Genomic DNA, 12,500 nt, shown 5'->3' with positions numbered 1-12,500 from the left:
TAGTTTCGCTATTTTTACCACGGGTGTTTTGATGTTGCTTGTTATTTGCATTTTATTGCCTCAAACGTTGAGTGATTGGCAGGCCGGAGCGCTAGTCAATTCTCTCGACTTCCTTGAAGAATACAAGTCAAACTAATGGCTGGAGTAATTCATAGACCATCTACACACAAGCAAAAAGTTGAGAGGATATTACTGTCAATCGTGGACTGTTGTCAGGTCGTAACTAAAGTCACGATTGTGACTTGATAGTGGTTCAGGATGGACCGGAAAGCTGTCTTAATAAATAACGAAACAGGTGGTGTTAGAACCAGTGGCAAGCTAGTACTAAAACTCACAGGCCAGTGCGTTAACTACTTGGCCCAATGGCTCTAACAATCTTCGAACTAGGTATATTTCTATATGTCATAGGGAGGCTAGCACAGTGGGGCCCATACTAACCTCCCTAGTTGGAAGAATCTTGTTAGAACAAACTGGCCGAGTGGTTAACGCATTTGCCTTTGAGTTTTAGGGATCACTTGCCATGGATTTAAACTGTGATTTGTTTGCAATCTCGTTAATACGATTTCGTGAGTCAAGTCGTCTCACGGCTTGACTCGCGAATTGTGAGCTCACAACTTCCACGTTGCCAGACGTGTCACACCTGTTTTGCTTGTAAAGTTAACATTTGTTGTACAGTGTCTGCACTCTGAAGGAGGGGGTGTTGATGTAATTTTTTTTATCTGTTGTGCAAGCATGCCTCTGGCAAGAGAGTGATGGAGTGAATGATGGTGAAGGTGTTTCTTCTTTTTCTGGTCACCTTCCTTGGCGGGAAACGGCCGATGTGTTAATAAAAAAAATGTAGGTTGATGTGACGTAAACCAAAAAGAAAAACAAAATTTGACACGTGGAATTTTCATAAACGAGTCTGGATAATGCGTCAGAAAACGGCGTAAAATGAGGATGTGTTGGTGAATGAAGAATTTAACGAGCTATTGCAAAGGACCAACCTGTAACAGGATCCCTTCGTGCTATTTATGATAGTTGGAGTTTACCGAGAGCCGTGCCGTGCCGTGCCGTGCCGATGCCGTTGCCGTGCTCCTTCCTTAAGTGAACGTGACCTGACCTGACTAGGTTAAGGCATTGGCTTAAGTCGGTGGGAGAATTGGACCTGCCTCGCATGGGCCAATAGGCCTGTTGCAGTGTTCCTTGTTTCTTATGTTACTCTTCATTCTAATGACTGCACGAGATGTGACGTGTAGTGACTAGTTGCGTTGTTGCAGTGATGTCTGTGGCCGCTAGTTGCTTGTGGGATTCAACGTCCTAGTGCTGTTCAGTGATGTTTGATGTCACTGTAGTTGCGTGAGGGAATAAACGTCCTAGAGTGATGTTTGATGTCATTGTAGTTGCTTGTGGAAATCAACATCTGTGTTAGTTCAGTGATGTATGTTGTCACTGTGATTACTTGTGGAAATCAACGTCCTTGTGGAACTCCAACGTCGTTGTTGTTGAGTAATGTCTGTTGTTACTGCAGATGCTTGTGGAAATCAACATCCTAGTGTTGAGTAATGTCTGTTGTTACTGCAGCTGCTTGTGGGAATCAACATCCTAGTGTTGTTGAGTAATGTCTGTTGTTACTGCAGCTGCTTGTGGAAATCAGCATCCTAGTGTTGTTGAGTAATGTCTGTTGTTACTGCAGCTGCTTGTGGAAATCAACGTCCCGTTCCTATTGCCTCTGTCCAGTGCTATTATTAATGTTGTTTTGATACTAACCAGTTCTTTTGGATCTCTCAGCCAACATTTAGTAATATATTGTGATTAAATATTTCGCAGGGGACCACGAAATTCGATATTGAGGAATCTGTAATTTGCATAATTTATCATTTACATTTTTAACCACCTAATCATAAAATTAAATTACGCAGGATTATTAGCAAGTAAAGAGACAATCACTCGTGTTAATAAAACTAACATAACACTTCAGTTTGTATCTAATACACCTCCGTATCTTAAGTAATTGTCAAGATATTACATATGTAGTTTTTTGGTATTTTATTGAGACGTAGTTTCGCCCACCATGGACTTGATTGATAAAGCCCCTGGTGGGTGAAACGGTTCCTCAACAAAATGGCATTAACTACATATTGTGTCTTATTAGCATGTCGGTATAAAATATCATTGATATTCAACGGGGACTCCTGTACATGATAGGTAGAACCTGGATGAAGGATGAGAAATACACTTCAAAGTGATTTCTATTCTCCACTACTGTGTTTTCTCATGACGCGTAGATCAGTATGATTGCTCGTTGTGTCACGTTAATGACCTCTGGTTGCAGCACCTTCACGTGCCTTTGGATCATTCTCTGGCGGGAGATAAATCTGTAAAAGTAACTTGCCTTTGTGGTAGCAGTGGAGCCTATGCTAACCTATAGTGTATAGAAATATATCTAGTTGAATTAATCTTATTGTAGCCACCTGGTTCAGTGTCTTACGCACTGGCCTGGAGTTTTACGACTCGCTTGCCATGAGTTCTAACCCCAACCGCACCGTAGTTTGTTTACAACCGGGTTTCTATAATTTCGTGGATCATTCTCCGATGTCTGAAACAATGTACAGTTGCAGTATTCATTGCATCTCAACTGAATCTTTTTGCACGTGCATTTACTACTCGTCTTTCGTGTTACCGCGGCTACACTGAACCATTTCATGTCATGTTTCTGTCGCTATGATGAGTATGGTCCATACACGAAGCAACGATCTTCTAGCTTTGTGTAGAGGGCAGTCTGGCCCTTAGGAGGAGGAGTTTCCTGTAGGATCACGTTATTCATGGCTCAGGTCGCAGCCTGGTGGACACCTCAGTTTAAACAAGCAAGCAGTGCCCTTTTTTTTTTTTCTTGAGTCAGAGTTGTTTGGTTAATTTTATCTTCAGGCGCGTGGCTGACGGATCCTTAATGTAATACTTGACAATATTCTTAGTGCACTGCTGAAGTCTCCCAGCTCATGTTGACACTGCTGAAGTCTCCCAGCTCATGTTGACACTGCTGAAGTCTCCCAGCTCATGTTGACACTGCTGAAGTCTCCCAGCTCATGTTGACACTGCTGAAGTCTCCCAGCTCATGTTGACACTGCTGAAGTCTCCCAGCTCATGTTGACACTGCTGAAGTCTCCCAGCTCATGTTGACACTGCTGAAGTCTCCCAACTTATGTTGACACTACCTAAGTCTCCCAACTCAGGTTAATATTACTAAAGTCTCCCATCTCAGATTGATAAATTCCAACACCTTATATGAGCTCAGTTCTGCGTGATGTAATATCACAGGGAAATACAGCTAGCTTCTCACTGTGTGCGTATCCAAATGCATTCAATTTTGCTCAAAGGCATACCAGAAGATAAGACTCGAGTCCCACACGTAGTATTTTCCCTGTCAGACATGGGTAGGTAATATGGATGCTTGAATAACATACTCTGTGTTTACTCTGTCTTGCACGGCAGTGCACCGTCTGGAGGCGATGTGCGCATCCTTGGTAATCTGCTAATAGTGTGTGCTTTCTCGATCTTGGGTACTGGAGATTGAACATTGAGGAGGTAAACAATCAGGAGGAGGAAACTACAAGCGGTGCCTTGAGGTGGTAGTTGTCCTTGTGTTTTCCTAGGTTCCGTTTCTTACGTCATTTAGATCGAGCGCATTTTTTTCTGATTTTTGAGGAGGAGCGAAAGCTATTCACTAGCAGCTTTTTGATTTTAGAATGACCTGGGTGACTACTCTCTTTCTCTCTTCCCACCCACCCTCCTTCCCCAGCCCTCCCTCCCTCCCTTCTCCATCCTACCCTCCTCCCTCTTCCTTCCCCACCTCCTCCCATTATTTATTTTTCCTTTTTCTCCCATCCCTCTCCCTCGTTTCTCCCTCAAGATTCCTCTCCCTCTCTACTCGCCTTTTCTTACCTCTCACTCCCTCGTGCCTAGGTCCATCACCTCATCTCCCTTCTCCTTCCCTCCTCTCCCTTCCTCTGACACGGATCAAAGTTGAAGGTTCTCATCTGTTAAATCGTCAATGAGTGCTTCTCGACACCTGATGGGAGACCAGAGTAATGACCAAGCAGTGATGTTGATGGCACCAACACCATGTTGTCACAAGTTGTCACAATGACAAGTCTTGTTGTGACCAACACCATGTTGTCACACGTTATGTCACATTGAGAGACTGTCATCTTTATTAATAAAGGAATAAGGCGAATGACGGGACGGGGGACACGGGAAACGCGGATAGCAGGTGACATGACACGAATTACAGGGACCTAGAGAGCGCAGATAAAGAAGACGAATAGCGAGAATGAGGGCATGGGAAGCACAGATAATGTAGATGGGTGACGTGAATGACATAGCCATATGACGGGTGAATGAAGGAAGTGGCACATTGGAAAGGCCTTTAAGAACGCAAGTAACAGAGGGAAGGAGAGGAGCGCGAGTAACTGAGGAAGGGGAACGCAGAAAACGGAGGAAGGGGAGTGTGAATAACGGAGGGAATGGAGCGCGAATAACGGAGGGAAGGGAGCGCGAATAACGGAGGAAGGGAAGCACGACTGGCAAGGTCATGAGCGCGAATAACGGGATGGAGGGAAGGGAACAATTGGCAAGTTATGACGCGGATAATAGTTTAATGGGGCATGTGACAGCGCTTGAAGTGTTGGGTGAGTCTGTGTGTGGGGTATGGCAGTGTGTATGGTAGGTAGTGTTAGGTTAATGACTGTGGGGCGGCGCTCTCACGTGGGTATGCAAATGAAATCTGCTGGTGCAAATGATGTTTGATGCAAATGAGATGTGATGAGGCGAGTGATGAATGGTGATGCAGAAGCTAACTGGCGCTGCACGTGATGCATCTGGGGGGTTAGAGAGAGAGAGGGGGGGAGTCCACAATAGGGGGTAGCTTTTAAATTCCTAGGTTTTCCTCGACATTATTCTCTCTCTCTCTCTCTCTCTCTCTCTCTCTCTCTCTCTCTCTCTCTCTCTCTCTCTCTCTCTCTCTCTCTCTCTCTCTCTCTCTCTCTCTCTCTCTCTCACACCATGAGACGGGCTAAAACGACATGGGTTCGAGTCCTCGGCTAGTCGCAGTGTTGTTATCGATTATATATATATATATATATATATATATATATATATATATATATATATATATATATATATATATATATATAAAACATTTACTGTTCTTCTCCTTCAGTGTTGTCAACAATTATTGTGAAAATAACTAATATTTACTATTATTTATCTGATATTTACTTCAGTGTTTGTTCTAATATTGAAATATCTATCTGATGACTTCCTAAACATTGCATTTCTTGACATCGCTTTGAATTGTCGATATATACATTAATATAATATAATATTTCTCTATTTTCTGAATATTTTTAAAATCATACAAGTCCATATAAATCTGGAATTACTAGGAAAATAGTGCATGATATTCAGTTTACTTTTCATATGCTCTTTTTATATAGAGAATATCATTATACTTTGGCTGCAACATATTACAAAAAAAAAAATTAATCGGAGTGCAATGGCAGTGTTGGTGGCACTGGTGGTGGTGGTAGATAAGGTGCCACTGAGGTTCCATATACGTGGTGACATCATTGTGAAGACTGGACAGGAAAGTTTACTCTCACCTTGTTCTGTGTACCTACCCTTCAATGCCTTTATAACCGTGAAGGGTTCTTGACCCTTCCCTTCCACGGATCAAGTATGTTTACCTCCCAATCACCAGTATTACTACTACTAATAAATGCTTTTGTATGTAGAGGCGCCTAATGTAGTGCACACTGTATTGTGTTGACTTTTGTGCTTTCAGAGTCAACGGACAAGCCAAGGAAGGTTTCCCTGGGGAGGAACCTCAACGGAGGATTGTTCCCCCCTGGCAGACGAACGGGCCAACGGGGCCCCCACCTCCCACGAGGGTTCCCTCAAGGCAGCCAAGACCAACAAACAGAACAACAGATGGTCATCCATCTTCCCCTCCAACAAGGTCAGTACTGAACATTAAAATCGTATAAAATACCGACAGGTTGTTAGGTAGGATACATATGCAACAGTTAGGTATCTTTATTTCGAAACGTTTCGCCTACACCGTAGGCTTCTTCAGTCGAGTACAGAAAAGTTGATAGAAGCAGAAGAGACTTGAAGACGATGTAATCAGTCCATCACCCTTAAAGTTTTGAGGTGGTCAGTCCCTCAGTCTGGAGAAGAGCATTGTTTCATAGTCTGCTTCTATCTACTTTTCTGTACTCGACTGAAGAAGCCTACTGTGTAGGCGAAACGTTTCGAAATAAACATACCTAACTGTTGCATATGTGTCTTAATTAACAAGGTCAGTACTCATTGCAATGACAGTACCATCACATAGTTGACACAAATGCACAATAGTACTCTGATATCCCACACTCAAGTTTTCAAGACAACTTTTTGATCCAGCCTGAACCAAGTCACAGCTGGTGCAGGAAGAGTCGAAACGTCGCCTTGACTTTCTTGCCATAAGTATGGGATTTTGTGAAATGTTCCGGTCACATTATTGTGGCTAATGTTTACAGTGTAGTACAGCTTATTTGATTTATTGACGACGTTTCACCTGTTACAGGCGAAACCTTTTAAGTAAAGCACTGAGAAACTGTTTTTTGGGTCCTGTGAAAAATAACAGTAAAAGCACCGAAGACAAAAGTAAAAACATTACGAGAAGAGCACGATGTTTCGTTCACATGCATTGAGTTTGAGAAACTTCAGTACATGCGAACGAAACGTTGTGTCCCTCTAATAATGATGCTTTTGTTGATACTTTTATTGCCTTATGGGTCCCAGTCCATTTGCTCGTCCACAAACACACCGGCCATCTTTACCCAAGGTCTAAGGTGACCCCCCTTTCCCCCCTCCAAAAGAAAAAGGAAGCATATTCACCATCATTCCGTCTATCTCTGTCTTGAAGAAAATGTGTGTCAAAAATGCTCCGTAAATACCAACTGTAGTACACTAGGTGAATTTAACTTTCTGGCCCTAGGATGGTGTATTTTGGTTGATACTTTCTGTGCCCCTAGACAGACTTTTACCCCGAGACTCCCAACTGCAGGACTCGAGTTCGGCTGACCAGTATTCCTTCGAAAATAAAGTAGTTTACATGACTGTTGTGTGAGGCAAATCGTTCCGATAGTTTTGTACATAATTAACCCACACACACAGGAGAGAGAAGCTTAGGACAACTTTCGGTCCGACTTGGACAAAGACGGACCGGAACGTCGTCGTAAGCTTCTCTCTTCTGTATGTGCGAGTTATTTGTATATTGTTCCAGTCATGGTATTATGCCTTTTTGTTCTTTCTTACAGTTTTAATGTGTTGATTGTGGTGTCTGGAGTATGGCTGCCATGTCTACTGTGTCTTCCACATTGTCACTTTATACACGGTTTTAGAGATTTATTCTCAAGGCCCAAGAAAAAACATTGGTTAGTTTCACATCATTTAAGGGGGACCTACACTTCAACACAAACACTGAATGTTTACTTTCGCACAGCTTTGGTAACTTTCAATGTTAAAACATTTAATGTTTAATTTCTCAAAGTTTAGGGACTCTAGACCACAAAAACACTGGAGAGGCTTCTTTGGGGAAGTACAGAGTGTACAGAGGAGTACACAGGATAGATCACACCATCTGTTAGTTATACTTAATGCTCTCTGTTAGTTATACTTAATGCTCGCACATCACTGTTTTGTTTCCAGTTATTTTTACTCCCAAATTATAACAAACAATTGTATGTACATCGAGAGTGTATATACCTCAGTGTATGTACATCGGGAGTGTATATACCTCAGTGTATGTACATCGGGAGTGTATATACCTCAGTGTATGTACATTGTGTGTACACCGGGAGGTGTATACACCTTAGTGTATATACACCGGGAAGTGTATACAGTGTATATACATTGTATATATACTGGTAGCTGAAGATTGAGACACTTAAGCAACATATGGGAATCTTTATTGAGGAAAGATTCCCATATGTTGCTTAAGTGTCTCAATCTTCAACTTGTCGGTTTTCAAAACCATTCATCTCACTGGTAGCTGTATACATCTGAGTATATATACATTGTATATACAACTGTAGCTGTATATACCTCAGTTTATACACGCATGAGTGTACCGTAATCCTATTTGAGGGATTATTATTTAGGATTTATATTCCCTCCTTCGAATAATAAAAGTTTTGTAGATAATTTACCCTCGTTAATCCAAATATTTTAAATATATTTAAAAACACAGAAGCATATGCATGCAAAAATGCATTTTAATATAAGAGGGGGAAAAAAAGTGTGTTAATGACCTTCGTGCAGTCGATAGGCTTCAAACCCAAGGAAGTAAATAAAGTGGTTATGTGGACCTCTCGGTTATTAAGACATGCAAGCTTCCGGGGCTTCGTCTGGCCATGAATAATTATGCTGATCACGAGAAGTTGGGATTAATTCGTGTTGTCACGTGGGCGTGAGTGGTGTCCTTGTCCGTGGTGTGTTGCGCTTGACAAGGATGAGAATTGTATCAGTGTCTCCTTCGTGGCTGTTGACAAGGACAAGAGATGTCCTGGTTTACCGTTTACCTCTTGACAGGGACCGGAGTTGTGTTGTGTGTAGTTCTTTAGGGCCAGAATGAAGTCCGTGTTTGTATTCCCGTAGCTCTTAAGGACGAGAATTCAGTCCTTGATCATGTATCTCTTTAGAACGTAAACTCGCCCTGCTTAATCATGCTTGTGCAATTGTTCAATTGCTGAGTACGAACGTATTTTTTCAGCGTAGGTTTGGAAACCGTACCAGAAACCTACTGCTAGGCCATCTAATGAACAATAAGAAAACCATCACAGAAATTTGAAATTAATGCTTTTTAATTTTTCGGATTTGACAGCTGCCAGTGGAGAGAAACTGAGCGCCATCTCTGGGGTAAGCGGAGAGGAGTGTTTAACAGCATAAGTCTTCGGATTTGTATTTTTAAGTTTCAAAACCAGATAAAGTTTGTCTTGCGCTGAATCGAAGTGGGTGAGAGAGAGTGGGTGTGTGCGGATATGCGAGTGTTTCGAAGACTTAAACACTTGTGAAAAATTTAAGAAATTTTTATCGAGTTAACTTTTCGTCAAACCAGTGGCTTCTTCAGTCCAATAACAGAGAAGAACGGTGAACGATGAGGAGTTTGAGGTAATTAATCCATCTGTGTCTTATTCTTCATGTCGTCGATATTGTATACCATAGACGTACGACTCTACTGTTGTTTGTTGTATTTGTAGTATAACACTGAGGCGACTGCAGGACTGACCTACGTTCTATGAGTGTGCTCAGCAAATAATAGAAATCGGTAGTTCTTTATTGTTCAGTCTGTCCACTGATTTTATAGACGGATTTAATACACATGTCGCAGTGTGGATTCATCTCGTGGAACATTTTGAAAGAGTTCATATTTTCGACATTTTGGATGGAAATTTTATGGGTGGTAATTCGGTTTTTTTTATTTCATTCTGGGAACGTTCCCTGGATTAAATTTTAAAGGGCAAAAGTGTATTATGTATGCAAATTCATAGTAGCTGGTAGAGCCTGGTGTTGGGAGGTAGTGGGTGGTGGTAGGCTTGGTGGGTGGTGGCGGCCTGTATTTTGTAACGACTTTTTGGTTCCCCGCCCCCTTCCTCAAGGAAGGTTACTTGATGTTGGTGAGGGGCTCTTGATTTAGGGAATTGGATCTGTGCTCCAGTTCCCTGAATTAAGCCTGAATGCCTTCCACATCCCCCCCCCAGGCGCTGTATAATCCTCCGGGTTTAGCGCTTCCCCTTGATTATAATAATAAATTTGGTTGTCCCATCTAGATGTTCAACATCGCTAGGAAGCAAGTCCTTAGGGCAAAATTGTGTTATGGTTATATTTAGTGGTGGCTAGCAGACACTTTTTGTAATTATGACTGAAAAAAAAAATGATTTTTTGAGTACTGTTTTGAATACGAATATTATTATGGAATATTGAATATGCATAAACGGTAAAATAAACATACATAGTGTTGGAACATTGTTTTCGTCTTGGATCAAGAGAGAAGCACTAACAACTGCAGGAGTTGCTGCTTTTGTTACCATTTTGTCAAAGGCACTTGTCGATAAGACACTTGGCTTGTTCTGTGTGTGTGTGTGTGTGTGTGTGTGTGTGTGTGTGTACTCACCTAGTTGAGTTTGCAGGGGTCGAGTCCAAGCTCCTGGCCCCGCCTCTTCACTGGTCGCTACTAGGTCACTCTCCCTGAACCATGAGCTTTATCGTACCTCTGCTTAAAGCTATGTATGGATCCTGCCTCCACTACATCGCTTCCTAAACTATTCCACTTCCTGACTACTCTGTGGCTGAAGAAATACTTCCTAACATCCCTGTGATTCATCTGTGTCTTCAGCTTCCAACTGTGTCCCCTTGTTGCTGTGTCCAGTCTCTGGAACATCCTGTCTTTGTCCACCTTATCAATTCCTCTCAGTATTTTGTAAGTCGTTATCATGTCCCCCCTATCTCTCCTGTCCTCCAGTGTCGTCAGGTTGATTTCCCTTAGCCTCTCCTCGTAGGACATACCTCTTAGCTCTGGGACTAGTCTTGTTGCAAACCTTTGCACTTTCTCTAGTTTCTTTACATGCTTGGCTAGGTGTGGGTTCCAAACTGGTGCCGCATACTCCAATATGGGCCTAACGTACACGGTGTACAGGGTCATGAACGATTCCTTATTAAGATGTCGGAATGCTGTTCTGAGGTTTGCCAGGCGCCCATATGCTGCAGCAGTTATTTGGTTGATGTGCGCTTCAGGAGATGTGCCTGGTGTTATACTCACCCCAAGATCTTTTTCCTTGAGTGAGGTTTGTAGTGTGTGTGTATGCGCGCGTGCGCGCGCGCCAACCAGGATCCAAGGCAGGTCTTTCAGGGCACTGCTGAAAAACCCAACCCGTGGAAAGCGAAGCTGTTTGTATGACACACTCCACTTGAATCACCTCCACGGATCTGTATCACGTCTCACAAGTGGTCACCAAGTGGCCCAGTTCTTCGCTTCGTATGCAGCGATTAGAATATTTGTAGTCTTGTATTAGTGCCCCATGTCTCTCTCCGCCAAAGCATTCACTCATTCAAAGCCGCTCACGTTTGTTTGACTCCCAAGGAACGAAGATTCTGAAAGCCAGTCTGCAAGATCCTTCTCCAGGAAGCTCTGATCCAGGCCAGAGAGGCTGAAGATGCGAGTTCCATTGACTGTTCCACTGTTCTGGGCGGTGGAATCAAAACCCATGCCCCGGATCCTTCTCTTCAAGCTCCACTCTAGGGCACCCACCGTGCCCTGGTCTTTTACGGAGACTAAACTTGGAAGCCAGTCTACAGTTACTGCTACTTTTCCGACTATGCCAATGATCGTCGCCCTATCCCAGTGGATGGTAAAGCATTTCGGCAAAACTTGGCCTTTAGAATCTCGAAAGGTCTCCTGCCAATGCCTCAATCACTAGTGACCGATGGATGATCAGCTCGGAGAGGTTGTGGCCAAATGGCTTTGCGGTGGAAGCGAAACTGAAGGCTGCACTCTGTTCGGGAAATTTCCTTTCATCAAGAGTATATGCGAGTTAAAATATTACCGCCTGGCAGCCTCGTTCTGGAGGACATTGACGGACCTCTACAAGCGCCTTCTGCAAGCTTTCCCTGCAAGCTACGCCCTGCAGGTTCCTCCTTGCAAGCTCCTGCAAGGCTCCTTGCAAGGTCTCTCTTCAACATCGTCACTATTCTCGATGCTGCTTGAGAACGAAGAGGCCAATATGACAGCGGTAAGCTGTGTTTTTTTAAATGCAATCATGTACATAAATGCAATCTCTCTCTCTCTCTCTCTCTCTCTCTCTCTATATATATATATATCTCTATATATATATATATATATATATATATATATATATATATATATATATATATATATATATATATATATATTTATATATATATATATATATATATATATATATATTTATTATGTATGTATGTGTCTTGCCGAATAGGCAGAATTTGCAATCTTGGCTTAAATAGCAACGCTCATCTTGCCATATAGGACAAGTGAAAATTTGTGTATGCAATAATTTCGCCAAAATCATTCTGAACTTAACTAAAAAAATATATTTCACTGTGTTCGTTTAATATTAAATTATTGTAAACAAATTTAAAATATATTTAGTTGGGTTAGGCTAAAATAAATTTAGCTTGTTATAATAAGGTTAGGTAAGTTTTCTAAGTTCCTTTTGGTGCAAAATTATAAATTTTTACATCAATATTAAAGAAAAAAATATATTTTTAAACGTATAAGAGAAAATTTTAGAAAGGACTTAATTTTAAATGAGTTCTTGCTAATTGACCAGTTTTACATATTCGGCACGACATAGATATATGGTACGGTCCCACAGCTCTTGGTAAGCTGGTACCGTCCCACAGCTTCCGGTACCACTATCTCCTGAAGAATAAATCTTATA

The 12,500-nt window shown here is 42.0% G+C and overlaps 1 protein-coding gene across 7 annotated transcripts in view; it reads left to right on the top strand.

Moving 5' to 3' along the window:
* Positions 1-12,500, top strand: part of LOC128697766 (pleckstrin homology domain-containing family G member 5) — a 1,323,529-nt gene that overhangs the window by 1,181,312 nt on the left and 129,717 nt on the right. For all 7 annotated transcript variants that reach the window (XM_070099656.1, XM_070099655.1, XM_070099658.1 and 4 more), the window contains one exon: positions 5,822-5,995. In XM_070099656.1, the coding sequence (XP_069955757.1) occupies positions 5,822-5,995 (174 nt within the window). The remainder of the gene's footprint in view (positions 1-5,821; positions 5,996-12,500) is intronic.

Source organism: Cherax quadricarinatus, chromosome 68 (assembly GCF_038502225.1).
Source record: "Cherax quadricarinatus isolate ZL_2023a chromosome 68, ASM3850222v1, whole genome shotgun sequence".
Lineage (NCBI taxonomy): Eukaryota > Metazoa > Arthropoda > Malacostraca > Decapoda > Parastacidae > Cherax > Cherax quadricarinatus.
This window is presented reverse-complemented; position numbering and strand designations above follow the sequence as displayed.